The 18,459-nt window shown below is 37.4% G+C and overlaps 1 protein-coding gene across 6 annotated transcripts in view; it reads left to right on the forward strand.

The window, feature by feature from the left end:
- MTHFD1L (methylenetetrahydrofolate dehydrogenase (NADP+ dependent) 1 like) overlaps positions 1 to 18,459 on the forward strand; it is a 147,615-nt gene that overhangs the window by 42,247 nt on the left and 86,909 nt on the right. For all 6 annotated transcript variants that reach the window (XM_035321071.1, XM_035321072.1, XM_035321073.1 and 3 more), the window contains 3 exons: positions 2,093 to 2,169; positions 5,294 to 5,434; positions 13,840 to 13,908. In XM_035321071.1, the coding sequence (XP_035176962.1) occupies positions 2,093 to 2,169; positions 5,294 to 5,434; positions 13,840 to 13,908 (287 nt within the window). The remainder of the gene's footprint in view (positions 1 to 2,092; positions 2,170 to 5,293; positions 5,435 to 13,839; positions 13,909 to 18,459) is intronic.

An 18,459-nucleotide genomic window follows, 5' to 3' on the forward strand; every position in this document is an offset into this window, starting at 1 on the left:
ATTGTTAAATAAAATGCATTGGTGATGCTCAGAGAAAGATATAATGGTGCAGCTCAGTCAATGTATTGAGAGACTTAGCCATGCTTTACTGTGCCCTTTGCATGCATGTCATCTCAGAGTTGGGATATTTTCTGAAAATAATACCGGGGAATGCAGCATAAGACATTTTTTATTAATCACACGGTGTGTCTGTGTGGAAAGGACCTGTATGGGAATGAAGGAATAATAAAAATATTTAGTGTAATGTGACTCAACGTGTTTATCAGCACTGGTTTGGGAGGAGGCAACATTCCTCAACAGCTGTTAACCTCAAGTGAGTTGTTCATTTTGTATGTTAGTGCAAATTTTATTCTACATGACTCCTTATGATGTACAGATCTTAAACATTTCAGGAAAAACTGTTTCAGGAAAGCCTTAGATAATCTGAAAAGTGTTCTATTTGGGACTATTTCTGCAATCCATGTATCTGCAAAGCTTGTCACTTAGCAGGGACTTTGTAGCGTAGAAGAGAGCGCTATCAAATTGTCTGAGGATGAATTTTAGTCAGGACCTCTTTCCTTGGAAGCATCACAAGCTTAAAGTTCATCTTTATACTAGCTTGAATGGGTACAACATACTAAAAGAGGGAAAGCCTTCCCCCTGCTTACTCTTCCCTTGGTATTCATTTCCTGTTTAGAGGATAAGACAGTAGATACATCAAACCTAACATTTAGTTGAAACTAAAGTTCCCTGAAAAGTTTACTTTATGTAAGGAGGAGGGAAAATTTGGAGAAGGAGAAACTGTTTCCGTGGCAAAAACAATTCTTTCATATGATATGACTTCTACATGCAGCTACTGCAGTCTTCATAGAGGATTAATTCTTGCTTTTCTCCCAGCCCACTCACAATCCTGAATTGGGACTTGTAGAGGAATAAGACTTAAAGTCCCTCTCGTGTAATTATGCTGTTCTTTACTGTACAGTCAAATTTGTTAATCTCCAAAAACAGCTGGAAAAGTAGGAGGAGATGATGTCACAGACCTTCACTACAGACAATCTGTCTGGAGGTCCTTGATTCTCTGCCTCAAAGCAAACAGTGCTCCAGTCTTCATCTACCAACAGAATGGCTTAATTGCCAAGCTACAGGTTGTACTGCTCAAGAGTACATTCCACCCTTTCCTTTAGGGCTGGTGCAGGCTGAAACATTTTTAAGGCTAAAAAGCCTGTAAGAAAGAGAGGGTCTGCTTTTGTATTTGTGGGGATTGCTGCTCCTGGGAGTGAGAGGACTTTAAGTTGTCTTTCTAACAGACACAACCTCCTAATGTTTCTTCCTAAGAAATATCCTGATGAATTCCCAGCAGATGAGAGCACTTTTTGATTACTCGCAGTCCTTCCTTTTGGGTCCTATAAAGGCACGTCTGAAGTTGCGTGTTGTCAGTGCAGCATGGGAGAACTCGGATTGCTGTGATTGTTAGCAATTCCACGGGATGGTATGGGCACGCCCTTGCAATACCTAAAGTGTTTGCAGGTTAGAAAGATGGTTGTCTAAAAGTGAAGTAGTGTTAAATAGCAGAGGGTTGGTCTTCGCAGTTGAAAGAAACCTTTCTTGAATGCTGTGCAACTCAATGTGGAGTTAGTTACTGTGATGTGTAAGAAAGTGACTTGTCTGGAAGAACCAATCTGACAACATAATCATCCTTTAAAAGAGAAACAGAACAAGTTTAAGCTACATCATGAGTCTTAAAAATCAACTCGTAACAAGTCAGCAAAGAAGCAAATGATTTGAGGTAGGTCTGAGGTGCGTTCTAGCTACTAAGACTGCTTTCTCACATGTAAGTAAAACATTAAGTTGTACAGTTAAATGTCAAAGATCTGTTAGCTGAAAATTTTGTTCAGAGAAATTGTATTCAAGTTATTTCATCCTGTCATCTAGTGGTATCACACAGAAGGCAGAAACCAAGTCAGTGCCACTGCTGACATGCAGAAGCGTGGTTGTCTGGCTACACGGTTCTGTTCAAGTAGCTGAATCTTACACACATAACAGGTATGCCTAGAAAAAATGCAGACCCCTGAGTCCTTGTTAATGTTTTGCTTTTGCTATTCCTTTATTTCAGTGGTGGACACAAATGATAGATTCCTACGCAAAATAACGGTTGGCCAGGCAAATACAGAAAAAGGATTTGTCCGTCAGGTATGTGAAGTGATTTAATATATCTCATTCTGGACAGGCTTTGCTGTAGAGGCTGAGATATTTGCTATCCTGTAATTATTTAAGCATGTTTTTTTGAATTGCAATGCTAACATCATTTGATATTGTATAGCATTCTTGCAGTAAGACTGACTGCGTTAATGAGTAACTGAAGTTACAGAAACAGAAATCAATGTATGTTGCACAAAGTGCTGGAAAAAATAGAAAAAAATGTATGTTAAGGATCCAACCTTGTCTTCCTATGAATATAAAAAAGGTGAAGAAAAAACTTGCATCTATCCTTGCCCTCATAAGTTTGTTCAACTTTTATTAATTTTTTGAAGCCCCCCTAACTTTATGAAGTATTTATGTAATTTAAATTACATTTAAATTTAACGTTAAATAACTGCAGGGAAAGGGTGTATCACGTGTTACTGGGTCCATCGGTGAGGACTGAAAATGTCTGTTAGTTTTCCAGTCCAGTTTTCTTTTCCTATCATGCATCTAAGCTTTGGGATCTAAATTGTAAGAAATTGAGCATGTGCTTAATGCTTTGAATGTGTTGTCTTGAAGGTGCCATTCCAAAAATGATCATGTGCGTACTTTTCAGCAGTGTAAAAAGCTAACCTCTATTACCGTATGAGAGCTTCTGGAAGTTTTTTAAGGAACTTACGTTGACAATATGTTGAAAGCCAGATTTTGCTGACATTATCTGAAAAAGTGTTTGTGGTATCATGTGGGTAAATCTAGTCCTGAAAAAATGCCAGGTAGAATAGCAATGCCAGGTGAAGCAGATTCGTTGCAATGATGTGGAGTTGCTCCCAGTTTGATGAGGGTTATTGTCATCCAACATTCAAGATCATGAAATTCATGAGGTTCTGACTGTTTTGAGGTGAAGTAAGTAGTTCTTGTGGTATATGTGAGGTTTTGCTTCTTTTGGGAACTTCGTCTTTCTTTATAATTTCAGATCTCCTTTAAGCTTTGTGTTTAAATAAAGAGACCAAAAAAATAGTGCCAATGTTATTACTCAATTCAGCATATAAAACTGTCTGATTGGAGAAACAAATTGGAGAGAAACACTAATTTCTTTTGGATTTGAACATATGGGGTAGAGAGTTTTCTGTCTGTTACTTGAAGAAAGCTCAATATTAGCTAATACTTATCTCTGATAATGGGTTGAGACTAAATTACAGTGTTTGGTACAAGTTTCTCCAACACTTGTTGGAGATGTTTTCATATATTTAGATTTGTTTCAGTGACTCATTGTGATTATTAGCTTTAAGCCAGGTTCTGTCAGCCTTAGTGTGCAACATTTTACCATTATAATTACGCTGCTGAGTTAATTTTGGGTTGTTTTAGTACAGAGTACTAGCTGATATATGGCTGTCAAATGCTGCTTCTGTACTGTTTTGGCTAAAATGATCTCAGTGCATTCAATTTTGACGTATTGGACTGGTGCATATCCATTCATATTTTATATGGACTTACCACCTAGAAATAGAGAACAGTTAGGAAAACTCATTTCAGAGCCTAGCCAGAGATCCAGATTAAACAGGACTTCATAACTAACAGATGCATTTTATAAATATTTGGAGTGATGTTCTAGCACTCTTAAAATCAATGACACCTGTGTAAAATGGCAGAGCACAGCAGGCACAAAAGTATGCATTTTAATGAACAGGGATGCTGTGGTTTCTAAAGAGTATTACATGACTGATGGCCTTGATCCTGCAATTGAATCCATGTGGGTGGATCCTTTCATCAACAGAGAACTGGCTTTGCAGCTAAGGCTTCTGTCAGCACTTCATAGGTGTATAAAGGTTATTAGAGTTAAAATAGCACCTGCTATCACAACCTTTTGTGCCTGTTTTTTTCAATTAAATATTGTGTTATTCTTTGAGCACCTACCAGTGATTCTTGTTTCCTGACCTTTTGGGTTTATAAAGCAGCAATGATAATAAAAACTTAATTTTTGTGTCCTGATAAGCATCCTGATGAAGTTAGATTATATTCCACTATATGGGTTATTCATAGATTTCACATTTGCTTTCAGGGGACGTTTTTCTTAACTTGAGAAAAAGTGGTAGCATGACATCTCAACGCTAACAATGTTAGTTGTGTGCCCACCTGTTTTGCTGGTATAGGACTGCTTCCAGAGGGTACAGAAAACTTGCGTTGTGTCTTCAGCATTTCATTTGAATCTTTATGCTGAAAATCTAAACTACAATATTAATTCTTGTTTTCCGTGGTATATCTCTCTCTCTGTTTTTGCCCAATCCAGGAAAGTGCTCAGGTATAATCAGGAGTTTTGACTAAGGTTGCATGCTGGCATAGAGGTCAGCCTCAATAAGACTGCTCTGAGCTGTAGCCATCAAGACAGAACCATATAGCAGAAACATGGGGAAGAGTAGCAAATACTGCTAATAAGTTCTGCAAGGTCTTAAAGAAAAGTAAAGGCCACAGCTTTCGTTCTGCTGAGACACTGCACAGTATGATTGAACTTCCGTAATATTAAGAAATATTAATATTTCCATAATATAAAGAGCAATAGGATTGATATAGCATGTAGTTCTTGTCTGTTTTTCTTAACAGGTATTTGCTCATTTTAAAAAGGGGGGAGGTATATGTTTTACATCATCATAAATCAAGCATAAAACCTGGCAACACTGACTCTAAAATTTGAATTTACGTTGAAAAGAATGATCAAATGTAACAAAAATGTTTCTGAAACCAGAATTTAAGATAAAAACAAAGCCCCAGCAATGCTGTGCTAATGCCAGTAAATCTGAAATCACATCTGGCATGTTTTTTTTTTTTTTGTTTGTTTTTTTTTCCCACAGGAAAAATTTTAGGTCCTTCAGGGAGCTTCTGCTAAGGATAATGTGAGCCAAGGGGCTAAGCACTCAGCAACAATCGTCCCAAGTAAATGAAGTGTAACGGAGAACGTTAATGAGGAACTATAAACAAAATGTTTGAAGTTACTGTAGTCTGAGTAATCTCAAAAGCTGTAGGTTACAATTTAGAACTTGTTTGAATTCCAGCATCTTTCCTGGGTCTGTTCCTGGTAACTTCCTTAGAGTATTTGACCTGACTTTAATTTGGCTGGTTTCTCATATTTATTTTACAGGCTCAGTTTGATATTGCTGTTGCAAGTGAAATTATGGCAATCCTGGCACTCACCAACAGCCTGGAAGATATGAAGGAGAGACTGGGGAAAATGGTAGTGGCTAATGACAAGAAAGGAGAACCAGTAACAGCAGAGGATTTGGTATGTTCAGTGCTGGAGAGTTATTCATAACCTCTGATTCGTTTGTTTGGCTTCTTGAAGCGTTGGAAGGGCAGGTGCATGCCAAGCTTTTTGCTTTGAACAACGCAGTCAGATATCGAAGAAAGATCTTCTGGCCAAAACTTGCTTGCAATGAGAACAAGATGTAGAACTTACTCCTCCAAGTCTTCTGGTAACATCTGGGTCAGGATGTCTCTGCTCTCCATAACCTACTTGGATAGATTTCTGCAGTTATTAAGGCAAACAAATTTGGTGCTGGAGTGAGTCAAAGAGTGTAGTTTCCTATTTGAGAGAGCTGGTAATGTTTGCTACTGTATTTGTGAAGTGTGCTCAGATATTACAATGATAGTTACCACATGAATGCTTGTACCACTAGTTCAGAAAGAAAACAAACTGTTCGTATTTCATAAGTGCTTGGCATAGGGTTATCTCCTCACATCGTTAAAACTTTTTTTTTCCTCACCTACACTCACAGTTTCTGTTAACTGCCTCCTTCAACTTCTGAAACAGGTTAATGTGTTCTTCCTTTATGTCAAATCCTAGTCCTTATAGCCAGACTGTGAGTCAGTAGGCAGTAGTTGGAAGCTCATACCTGTCTGTGTGTGGCAGGAGTAGGCTCACTGATTGGTACTAATTTACTGTAAAATCACATTACTTGTATTCTGAGGCATAATTGCCAAATTAAGATCATGTATTGCAGATAGACAGTACACCATAAATACAATAAACGTGATAATGCTTTGCTTTCATTCTTGTCATCACAAGACGTCCTTGTGGCATATGCCTTAGAGCTGTGCTTTCATGCCACCCTGATGGCAGTGACAACCAGTATCATACAGACTGATTCCCTTTATGCAGTGAAGTGTTTTGTCCCGTTTATATGGACAACTGCACAAACTTGCTGCATTTTAAGAATGAGCAAAAAAAATCTTTGTCAGCAAACATAGCAAATCTGCAGGCAGGGAATGTCTTCACAACTACAACAGATTGCATTTTAACAAAGAAACGAAAATATAGTATCTGACTCTCACGGGCTTACGACTGAAATGAAGATAAGGGTATAAAAATTTCTAAGTAAGTTCATCGTTAAAATTCAAAGCAAAAACTACTCTCAGTCATAAAGGAAACTAACATTTTGAAGACACTATTGCATGTGTCATATAAATTCTGGGATATCCTTTATGAAGACCTGTGTTTAACATTCTAGTTGCTGAAGGTTTGATTTTCCTTTTCAATTGACTCTGACTCTCTGGCTCAGCTGGTAGAGGGTGGAGAACAAGTTAATCTACAGTGTATATCCAAAAAAATAAATTTAATTGAATTTAAAAGTAATTAAATGAATTATTGATGCTACCCTTGGATGAAGGCACTTTAATGTTTCAAAATATTTAAATATTTAACCTGTCTTCAACCACTTAATGCTAAGCAGCTCGATGAATGAAAGCAGTTGCTTTTCTATGGTCTGTTTCATCCATATTTGTTCCGTGAAAATATGTTAGGGCTGAACTTCTGAAAAGTGCACAAAAAACTTCAAAATTTTTCCATTATGTCCATAAAATGAACTGTTTGCTCAGTAAAATGTCTTCGTAATTTGTTATTCTTTGCCATTTTCTAAACAAACATCCTGTGCTTAGCATCTCAGTTTGATAATGTCACTTGTGCTGAGCAGATTTTTCTAGTATTTCTCTAAAGCATTTTTCTATATTATACAAAAGAAGAACTGCCCAGAAAAACAAATATCATCACAGTGTCAAAGGTATGTATTAGGTTCATCTTGCAGCTATACTATTGCATTCTTTGTCTTCTGCAAGGTCTCTTCATCTCACATACAGGGACAATTTTGGTGCAGATCATGACTGAAGTGGAGAAACTCCTACCTCCTTTGCAGGATGTGGTACAAGTGAGGATAAAAACTATATGAAGAATAGGAATACAGTTTCACAGTTAAGGCAAAAAAGTGCCTCTTAGGAGAGTTGAATTCTATTCCGGTGTTTTTCACAGAGTTTTGTGTAAGATTCTGTTTTTCAAACTGATTCTCATGGTACATGAGGAGTTGTGTGTTCCTCAGTCCAGCTTGATACTCAGGAGCTAAACAAATCAAATCTATGGAAAGGGTGAAATGCTATCAAAAACTTTGAATGGGGAGAAATGATTTTTATGTTGACTAGGTGTGAGCATCCAAAATTAGTGAATACTTTTGAGTTCAATCCTTGTTTGTGCTGTTTGTTGTTTTTTTTTTTCCTTCTGGAAACAGGAACAATGGTTAATTTCCTCATAGTTATTAATGTTGGTGATGAAGTAGGATGCCATGGTGTTGGGATTTAAGAAATGTCCAAAAAGGAAATTAGTAGTAAATTAGTAGTGGCTTTTCTGACTTTATTCCTCAAATTAAATGTATTGTTTTTTTTTGTACAAGGGAGAGCACTTAGCTGTACTGCCCTTGTCAAAGTGTACTATATAAGGTTGAATCTTCTGGCAACAATAGCAAGAGATGTATGATCAAAGACCATACCATGTCATAATTCATACATACAAAGGAAGATAAATTTCAGTTCTGTTGGGTGGTGCTTCATCCTTGTTCCTACTGGTGGTCAGTCTGTAAGAACAGCCTGCAACTAAACCTACTGTTTCTAGACCCTAAATGCAGTATCCACTCTTCCCAGGCTGCTTGTGCTGCCTGTGTTGTTACGGCACTTCTGCAAGCCCAGCTTTTGACTCCTCTTCATTTGGACTGCACAGACTCCTCCTTGTATGTATTAGAAGAGTATTCCTTTCGGATCAAGGAGAAGAGAGCTTGTGGTACAGATATCCAGACTAAGAGTTGGTCCAGCCTGAAGTGTAGTGTAGATACCCTAGGCCATAAGCACACTGCACATTGCAGCTAAAGCTTTATAGGCAGGATGGGGCAGCACTAAGCATTCACAAATGCGTATCTGTGAACTGTAACTTTGGTATTCCAAAGGTTTTTATCTTGAGCAAAATTTCACATGTGATAAGAGGTTTGAACCCTGAATTTAAATCCTCCTTCAGAAGTGGGGGCAGAGAGGAGGTATAAAATCTTTACAGCTCGGAAGGGAAAGACATTAAGACCAGTGAATGTAGGAAACATGCTATACATGCTTTTACAATACTCTTATTCCAAGAACAGTTCAATCATTTTAGCTTAAATTTTCATAAAACAAAAATCGAGATTAAAAGCTTGAATCTATCATAACCACTTGGTGTTCCAATGGTGTGGAACATTTTAGCCCAAAGAACTGAAAGTGCTTATAGCTTTAACAAATTTAAAGGTGGCTTTATCATTTTAAAGGTGTGCTTACCACACAACATGAGTAACAGGTGGTACTCAGTCCTACCTGCAACTAAAAAGTTAAAAAAAAAAATAAATAAATAAAAATCTGGGGTTTATGCTTTTATATATGCAACCAAGGTTGAATTTCTTTAAGTGTTTGACAGTAGTCCTTAGTTCACTGAAATCTATGTGAACCAAAACCACTAAAACCCTCTCTGTGATTTGTTTCCAGAAGTACACTCACTATACTTCACAAAAACACAATTGCTCTTAATTTTGACTTTATATTCAGTATATTTATAATAACACAATGGTAAAACCTAAAATATATATTGGCAGATATAAACCAGACGCAGCGGCATGCTAGAAGTAATAGAAAAAAGATAAATTGAATATTTCATGAATTGAGAAGACTCCTTCCATAAGAGTAATGGATTAAATATCTAGCCTCTGTAATGGAACATCTAGAAGTCTTTGCCAAAATGTGGTGTTCATTGTACAGTATTTTGAAGACTGAATTGGTTTTTGGCTTTTACAGCATAGAAAAGTTTTGATGGACACATGCCATATCTTTATGTGAAATTAAATGGTTATGCATGCCCTAGATTAGTATTTCAGCAGCTATGAAAAAATATTAAAGTCACTTTTTTTTTAATAAGACTTCTCAGTTTGCTTTCTCCACTGTGCTGTTAGATTTTGAGAATTCCGGGGGGGGTAAAAAGCTTAATATTTATTTTTATAAATGATCTGTCAGCCGAATGTGTTTTGTTCCCTGGTTCAACAGAAACACTGTGTACATACTTGACTTTAAACGCGAGTAGTTACAGCCCTTCTTGGTTTAAGGTTTAGGTTTTTACAGAACTGATATTGTAGAAAAATATTATCATTTTGTTAGGGACTATAGTTTCAAACAAAGGGGAGATAATAGTGCTTCATTATTTTTCTTTTAGAGAAATGTGCTGTTTCTCTGCCCTTCAGTCTGTATAACCCTTACTCATTTCACAGTAGTTGCTCTCAATCACCTTGCTTGTCATCTAATGCTGGCTTTCATTTCCACTCTCGATAAACTTCAGAGACCATTCCTATGGAAGTGGTTTTGGAAGTGTGGGGTTTTCATCTAGGTTTGCCTTTCCTGTGTCATGTGTATAATTTACTTTGTGCTCTGTGATCTTTGCAGTCCTGGGGAGCGCACCTGCCCCGATGGCCGATAGGAAGATGGAAGGAGTATTACTTCCAGAAGTAGTACTTGGGATCAGTTCCAGAAGGGAACCCAAGAGAGATGCGTGTCTGTATTACATTTGATCCGGAGTCCTACTTTCTGCTGACAGAGTCAGTAGAAAGCTAACGATCCTTAGGCTTTTACATGCTTAATTGGTATGTAAGTGTCTAAGCCTCTAAGTCTATAAAAAATTTACCTAACTCAGAATTAGAAATGGGAACCTGATTCCTCACGTGGCTTTGCGAATCAGATCCAGGACTTCAAGTGACCTATGGCAATTGTTTGCTAGCTGCTTGGAGGATTGGGGATATGAAGGAACAAAAAATTTGACGGTCATTGCAGATGGATATGTAAACTTCATAGGCTGTTTAGTTTTTAAGGACTGTTGTTGACAACAGTACAGATTTAAGAACCATGAAGGCAAATAGATATGATGTGTGCTAATTGGAGTTCTTTTGTCTCTTTTTCTATGCTTTCTGCTTCAGATACGAGATGTGTCCAGATGTGCACATTTAGTATGAATGAAATTTTCCAAAAAGTAAAAATGTATAGGAATATAGGAAGCATGTTTCTTTTTATTCTTATATATATATGTGTGTATGTATTTCTTTCTTTTTTTTTTTTGCTTCACTGTTTTATCAGATTAGCGCAGAGTTATCAGAGAGCAAAGGAGAGAAGGTATGAGCCATTACTGACTAGGAGGGGTAGGGGAAAAGTGTTCTTCCCCCTCCCCCCCCCCCTTCTTTGTTATTGTCTTCTCCCCCAAAAGCATCTTTTCACTCAGCATAGCTTGAGTCAGCAAATAGCAGTTTGCATGCTTGCTTTGAGTGAGCTGGTGGTCCAGCATGAAGCAGACAACAGAAACTTTACTTCTAATCAAATGTTACAGCTGGCATGAGTTAACACTTGTCAGTCCTCAAGCAGGTTTCACAAGAAGAGCATTAGGGCTGATCAGGTAGTTAAACTTGCTATTGACCAGCTGAAAGACCTGATATAAAGTTTACCATTTGGCTTTTTTTCTCCAGAAAGTTGAATATTGTTTACAATTACAATCGTCTTTTATATGGTAAGGTTGTAAAATATCTCAGTGTTCATGCACTGAAAGCATCAGCAGCTGTTTCTCCTTTAGCACGATGAATGGTAAAAGATGGCTTATTCTATATGATATTGAAAAAACTGAGATGCAGGAAGAAAATGGGTAAAATCAACCTGCTTTATTCTTCAGATATTCTGTTTGCCTGTAACCTCCTGACTAGTATGAGTACATAATACTGCTTTCTGTGAGACAGAATACAAACAACTTAACTAGCAGCTATAGCTAGGAACTAGCCGTAAACATCATTTAGTTCAGCTGGTGCTGGGAGGGGAAGAGCTGTGCCTCTAGTGTGAGAAAAAGTATACCAGCTGGCTGCAGAATTGATCAAGCAGCAGGAAAACAACAGGCTTACAGATATGATAGTTAAGTGTATTGAAAAGTCTGGTTTTTCATGAACTCAAATTTTGCACTGTGATAACAGGAGAAATACTCTATTTTTTTTCTGTAAACTAGAAGGATTAAAAAACAGGTTTTACTGAAGAAATAGCTAGCAATGAAACTTGGTCCCTTTCATGTAACATTGTTAGGCTTGGGACTTTGTAAGTGCCTCAATTTTTTAAAATCCATTAAACCTTTTTTTGTAAAGGAAGTGGTTATATGGAACAAATTTTAAATTTAATAACCTAAAAAATATGCCCACTTTATAGAAAGACTTATTTTAAATGTGACTAAGGTGACTAAAACACAAGAAATCAAAGGCAACAGCAGTAGCAGTTATTTTTACATGGTCATGAAAAGAAGACTTATAAAGTATTGAATTTACATTTTATTCTAACATTAGAAAATGTTATGGGATGCTGGTGAAGCATTGTTTAACTGGTGAGTTTTGTTATACATTTTTAAATTCTTTATCTGAAATAAGTAGTTTATAATCTTTACAAATTAAAACAGTCTGTATCTGTAAAGGAACTTGTGAAAGTGAAAAGTGGCAATAATTTTGTTTTTCTTTTTAAGATATTCTCCTTTTCTTTGTATTTAGACTGTCAGCTCTGGTCTCAAATGAGTAGTTGGGTGTATGTACAGAATAGCACCAGGCTTCTTCTGTGGAAGAGGTGGAGCCTCACACATTGTCACAGAGAGCTGACACTGGAGTTTCCTTGGGTTTTGGATCCTAAAGTTAGGAATAACACTTGTACAATTTACTATGTTAAGAAACAAAAAAAAAAATTAATCTAGAAGAAGGAAAACTGTACTGTTTTGCTACCAGTTTCTCATATTTGTGTGGGTCTATTGGGATTTGTAGATAATGGGATTTTATAAAATGAAAGGAGCGTAAAAAGATGAAATCTTTCCCTCCTTTCACTTCCTTCATTCTCCTCCAAGGAAACACTTGCTAAGCTTTAGCAGAAATCAGTTTTACTCTTTTGCTTTCAATTCACTTTTATCTGAGGTCAAATACAAACGTTTCATTTTCTTCTGAAGTCTATGTTCGGATGTGATGCTCAGAAAGAGGAAACTTTACTTTGTATAAAATACTGTATTTCTGTAATGACTGTACTTTAATCTTTCTCATCTGTCTGTCATTAAGATTTTAACACAGAGTATGATTGTTCAAATTTGGGTTAATGGGCAAGAGCTGTGTGGAGAGTTCTACAGACATTATTTTCATTGCTCTTCTTTATTTGAATGTTATTGTTTAACTCCTAACAGGCTACTCAGATAAGTAGAAACCAGATCCATGCTTTTCAACCTTAAACGGTTTACAGCAGATGGTATTTTTATTTGGTTTTAATATTTCTTTTCAATTAAATGATGTTTTGAATCAGCTTTTTGTGTTCTCCCGCAATGTTATGAGGTATTCCTTGTAGCACTGCTACATTTTTTCTATCCATGATCTAATTCTTTTAAAACTAAATACATTTTCTTCTCAGAATTGAAATAATTTAGTAATAAATGGGAATATATGCTTGTGGTTTCTAGATAGTTTGTAGTCTGATAATGTTGTGCATACTCTGTAGCCACTTTTTCTAAAATGGGTATTGAATTTTAGTGTAAGTGCTGTGTAATGATGTCATGGTTTTCTCTTAAATTCAATCAGTGTGAAACTTACACTTCTTATCCAGCCTACACCAGATAAGATTTATACTTGATATTTTTAGGGAAGAGTAAGATTTATTTATTTTTATTTTTAACCAGAACACAGCAATACCCTCAGTTCCCTTTTGTTTTCTTGTCATAATAATAAGGTGCTTTTAATTTTTGATCTCAGGGTGCATTCATTATTTACTCCTAGACCTGCTTTCACCCTGTCTCTATTATTTGTACAGGTCTTGCAAAATACCCTTTCTGGTTGTTGCTAGCTATTGATTCATGCTGTTGATTCTGATACGAAAGAAATTCATCTGTCATTTCTTTAAGCACTTTTAACAAGTTATTGTTATCTTGCTTTCTCGGGTCTTAGTAGCCTTTGCTTCCACTTCATCTTTTGTTTCCATGAATGTCATGCTGATCACTTAACTTAGTTTCTGGTTTCTCTATGAAAAGGGAAGAATAAGAATATTAACCTGCCATCTTTTAAAGGGTACTCATACCCACAGTACAATCATTACTATTTCTGGCACACTTTGTGAGTGCATTAGGAATCTTGAGTTAACATTTAAAGAGATTTGCTATGTAACACTAACACTACTTATCCATTATGGTTTATGAGCACACTTTTTTTAAAAAAAAAATTTATTTGAACTGTAAAGTGTTTTGTATTTGTTTTAACTTTAATTTCAAGCTCAGTAATGTTGCACCTTAGAAGTGAATGCCTTAAAATGTGAACTCTTGTTTTTTAGGGAGTAACAGGTGCTTTGGCAGTTTTGATGAAAGATGCAATTAAGCCAACACTAATGCAAACATTAGAGGTGAGTATAGCTTGTGATGTCTGCCCTTCTTCTCCCGCTTTCCAGTTCCATATTGTGCTTTTCATACTTCTCTCTAGTGACCGCACTTAACTTTCAGGGTTCAAGCCAGGGTCAACTCTGTAAAGGCATTTTAGCAAATGTTCATTTGTGTATGTTAATTAATCAACTGTAGCTGCATTTGTACTTTTTTGGTCCTTTTTTTTTTCCTTTGTTTGGGAGTCTGGCTTTAGTCATAATTTTGCCTGGTGCTAAAAACAAGCTGCAGTGTACTGCTGAACTGATGCTTCTGCACAGACTGGAAGGCAGGTTGGGCTTTTGAGTCGTAACCTTCCTTCTGTTCCCCATCCCCTCTTCTAGAGGTGTTTCCTTTTTATCCGTTTGCTATACATGTATGTTCCTGTGATGGATCATTTTGTGTGGAAGGCAGATGCTTCAATGAGGCCATTCTATCAGGTGTTATCTTTTGTGCTGTTCAGAAACAGGGGAGGGTCCTTCTGCCTGTTTACGGTTTTTGAAAAGTGGGCTACCAGCCACCCTTTCTTGTTATAGTGCCCTCAAGGACTACATGAAGCTTTGATCGTCTGTTTTACACTTATCCTAGTGAGCTTTTTTCCAACAGCTCGAAGAATGCAGAATTTAGTACAACTGTGAGCTTAGTGACTGGGCAGTCTAGTATTGTCTTTTCAGTAGGGAGCTGAAAGATGAATGACATTCATGGGGGGCAGGGGAGAAGAAAAATGGGAAATAAGCAGATTTGAAAACAAATGCATTTGGAAGAAATCTGATGAATTTTATTGAAATTTTGGCCATCAAAATTACATAGCTGGATTATCTCATAACAGTTCCTCTCAAGGTGAGAAGTTAAAGAGTGTAGAAAAATACCAAAGCAGTCCCCATATGATAAAAAGTCTAATTTTCTACAGCGTATTGAAGTGATAACTACATTTTTGCTTTTGTGTTTGGATGGCAACAACATGCTATTCTCAAGGAATATTAGAAAACCAAAATTTGTCATGCTACGTATTGTTCTGCTATAGCCATCCTAATTGATTTCTCCTGCAAAGAACATCTGTTCTTTCATGTGGATGTATGAGGCATATGAGTGTGTGTGTCAGAACTTAATAAAAATTCCGATAGCAGAAACTGGAGGCCATGTAGAATGAAAAATGTCATAGCCAGAAATGTGTATTAAATCGTTGCTCAGATAGTGTGTATTAAGCTTTGTTGACTTTGATTAACTTTGATTCTGTTTAATGTGTCACTCTATTTGCACTTCACATAGCTCCTAGAAAATAATGTTTTGTTGTAGTGTTCTAGAAGACAACTATAATTGTCAGAAGAGTTTCTTTTGATCAGCAGGCATTTGGTTCTGGCATGCTTTTCTTTTGATTGTTTGTTTCACTGCATTTCTTTATATTTGTATTTTGATGCAATAAAATTCCTGCTTGTTACGTGGTACTCTTTTCTAGTCCAAGCTATAGTATAGCTGAAACATCTGCAGTCTTTCATCAAACACTATTGCTTGTTAGGAGGGCCCTGACTGCAGTAGTACCCAAGGATATTTTCCCAAAAATTCTTCTTAAAAACTTTTTCAAAACTACTGCCAGCAAACTAAAACAGCTCAGAAGATTGCTTTGTGCTCTGCTCCCACCATATGAGTCTCAAAGACAAACTTTTGTCACCGTTTGAGTACCTGTTGACTTGCAGGCTAGTATTAGTCATCTATCCAAGAATGGAAATCTCCAGCTTGTCAAAATCTTTTCCAAGATAATCATAGAATACTTAAGGTTGGAAAAGGCCTCTATGATCATCTGGTCTAACCATCCCCCTACTACCAATGTCACCCACTAAACCATGTCCCTAAGGACCAGGTCCAGCATTTCCTTGAACACCCCCACAGGGATGGTAGCGCCACCACTTCCCTGGCCAACCCGTCCCAATGCCTGACCACTGTTTCTGAGAAGAAATTTTTCCTAACTTTCAACCTAAACCTCCGCTCAAGCAACTTGAAGCTGTTCCCTCTAGTCGTATTGCTAGTTATCAGTGAGAAGATGTGGACCCGGCCTCCCCACTCCTTCCTGTCAGGTACCTGTAGAGAGCAATGAGGTCTCCCCTGAGCCTCCTTTTGTCCAGACTAAACAACTACAATTCCCGTAGCCACTCCTTACAGGACTTGTGCTCCAGGCCCTTCACCAGCTTCATAGCCCTTCTCTGGGCACTTTCCAGGGCCTCAATATCCTTCTTGTACAGAGGGGCCCAAAATGTAGTGCTGTGCTTTAGTTGGTGTGTTCCCTTTGGTCTGTGTTGTCACTGTGTGTAGAGATTCAGTGGCCTATTCTGTTACTGCCTGTGCTGTTGTTACTATTCTTGAGCTTCAAGCTTGTTTCATGTCCCATTTTGTGAATAAATAGCTTGTTATTAATTTTTAAGTTAACAGCTTTAATATCTGCTAATTTTGATAGCTCAAATAAGGGCAATCTTTTGCCTTGTTCATTTGACTGTAGTGCAGTGATCCACCAGAGAGTGTGGAGTCCTCCAGCATGACAGATTTTAAGCCAAGCTAATTCTACTGTACTCTGAGATGGTGGATGTAATAATGTTCCTTCTGTTATAGAAAACAATATATTTCTGATGTGTGTGTAAATTTCCAATCTCTTTTTTTTCTCACAAGCCAGAAATGAAATTTGAAGCCCAAACTACACTTGAAATAATCCTAGTAAGCAGCATCCAAAAGAAGAGGCACCTTTTAAGTTTCCAAAGAGACTAACAATAGCAAGTAATTGGGCAACATAATCCTGTTTCTTCACAAAGAACAAGTTCTCTATAAAAACGTAAAGACCTTTAGCACCAGCACCATGAGTTGACAATAGTAACATGAGAAATGCTCCTGTGACAAGGACATCCACTGTCTACAACTCAGTGGTGGTGAAAAACAGAATAATATAATTACACAGACCACAAATGTAGCCCAGACTGTGCTACAGACCTGTCCTGCAAGTTAGAGATGAAACTACTCTGCAAATCAGGTCCACTTTGGTATTGGGGAATGGCAAAAAGACTGCCCAAGGAGAGGGAGCGGGAGATCTTCTGGGTGATTTCTAGCTGATACTGACAGTTAATTTGGCATAATCTGTAATTAATAGTGGCTGTGACTGCAGTAGCTTCAAGCAGCCATTGCAGAGATAGCTGTACTTCTATGTGATCTGGCAAAGAGCCTGTAGGCAGATATGCTGTTGAGCAGTGGAGTTGTGAGGAGTTGCTTCTAAGAGCCCATGATAGAGGGAGAAGAACGACCTACTCAGCAGATGTGCACTAGCTTTGCAAGGACTTCATACGCACTGGAGAAGAGGTCTAGTAGTTCATAAATCAAAAATGACTGAGTATTAGTCCTGCATGTTATGGAACTCGTGTGAATGCTTTTTTTTTTCCATGTTGAGTTGACGTGTATATTTTAATTTTTTTAAAGAAATTTCTTGGGGCAATTTCTATCACAACTCTGCTACTCTGTCACCAGAAATGCCACCTCAAGGAATTAGTGTTTTATAAACACAAGTGAAAGGAAAATCTCAAAATGGAAAACATGGTAAAATGCTAGCTTAGTACTGTTGACTCCACCTCCAATAAATATGGGCTTCGGCAGAACTTGTATCTAATGCTGTGGAATTAAGATTACTTTGTTTGAAATGTACATAATGATTTCATAGTGTTTATCCATATTTGTCATGATAGATTTGTTCCCTTGTGAACCGATCCCATAATGTTTAGCATTTATTTATACCATGCGTAACAGAGCAGCTGCTGCTGTATGGGACAACTCTTTGTAGTTGCAGTCTGGCTGCTCCGCGCTCATCTGCTCATGTTACATTTCAAGTGCCATGCACAGTAAATATGGTAATAAGTATTATAAACATCCTTCTAGCTGCCAGATAACTTCAGATATTTATTGACATTCAGGGTTTATTTTCTTTTACTAATGCTTGGATAATAAAGTTTCCTGTACTGAAAACAGTCAGCAGAATGCATCCCTGTACCACTATGTTTCCTCATATAGCTTATTAAGAGTGTAACGAAAATAAGGAGCGCTCTGCAGAGTGAGATAGCAGGACTGACACAGAGTGCCTGAAGTTGGCCAGGAAAGAAATTACTGTCTATTCCAGGCTGCACCGGAGGCTCCTGAGGTTCTGCTGGAGTTTGTTCCCATAAGGATCTAAACTGTATTTTCCTTCCAGGATGGTCATTGTCAAAAGACCACTCAAATAACTCCCTCTTGTCTTCTGGTGGATTTCAGATCTTCAGGGGAGTATCTTGCAATGCCAGTGGTCTAGTAGTGTGTTTTCATTTCAACTTAGTGTCAGAGGGCCTCTTTGGTACTGATATTCTGGAGCTTCCATGTGTCACATCTGCCATTGTGTGCTCTGGGCTGTAGTAAGCTGTGGACCTGTAATTGCTTGCCACAAAAAATGAAGGACTCATTAAGTTTAATTTTACTTTTTTTAGTGATAAAACACAAATGAGAGTAAGTCCTGTGGATTTCAATCTCGTAGCTGAAAA

This window comes from Oxyura jamaicensis, chromosome 3 (genome assembly GCF_011077185.1).
Source record: "Oxyura jamaicensis isolate SHBP4307 breed ruddy duck chromosome 3, BPBGC_Ojam_1.0, whole genome shotgun sequence".
NCBI classification, from domain to species: domain Eukaryota; kingdom Metazoa; phylum Chordata; class Aves; order Anseriformes; family Anatidae; genus Oxyura; species Oxyura jamaicensis.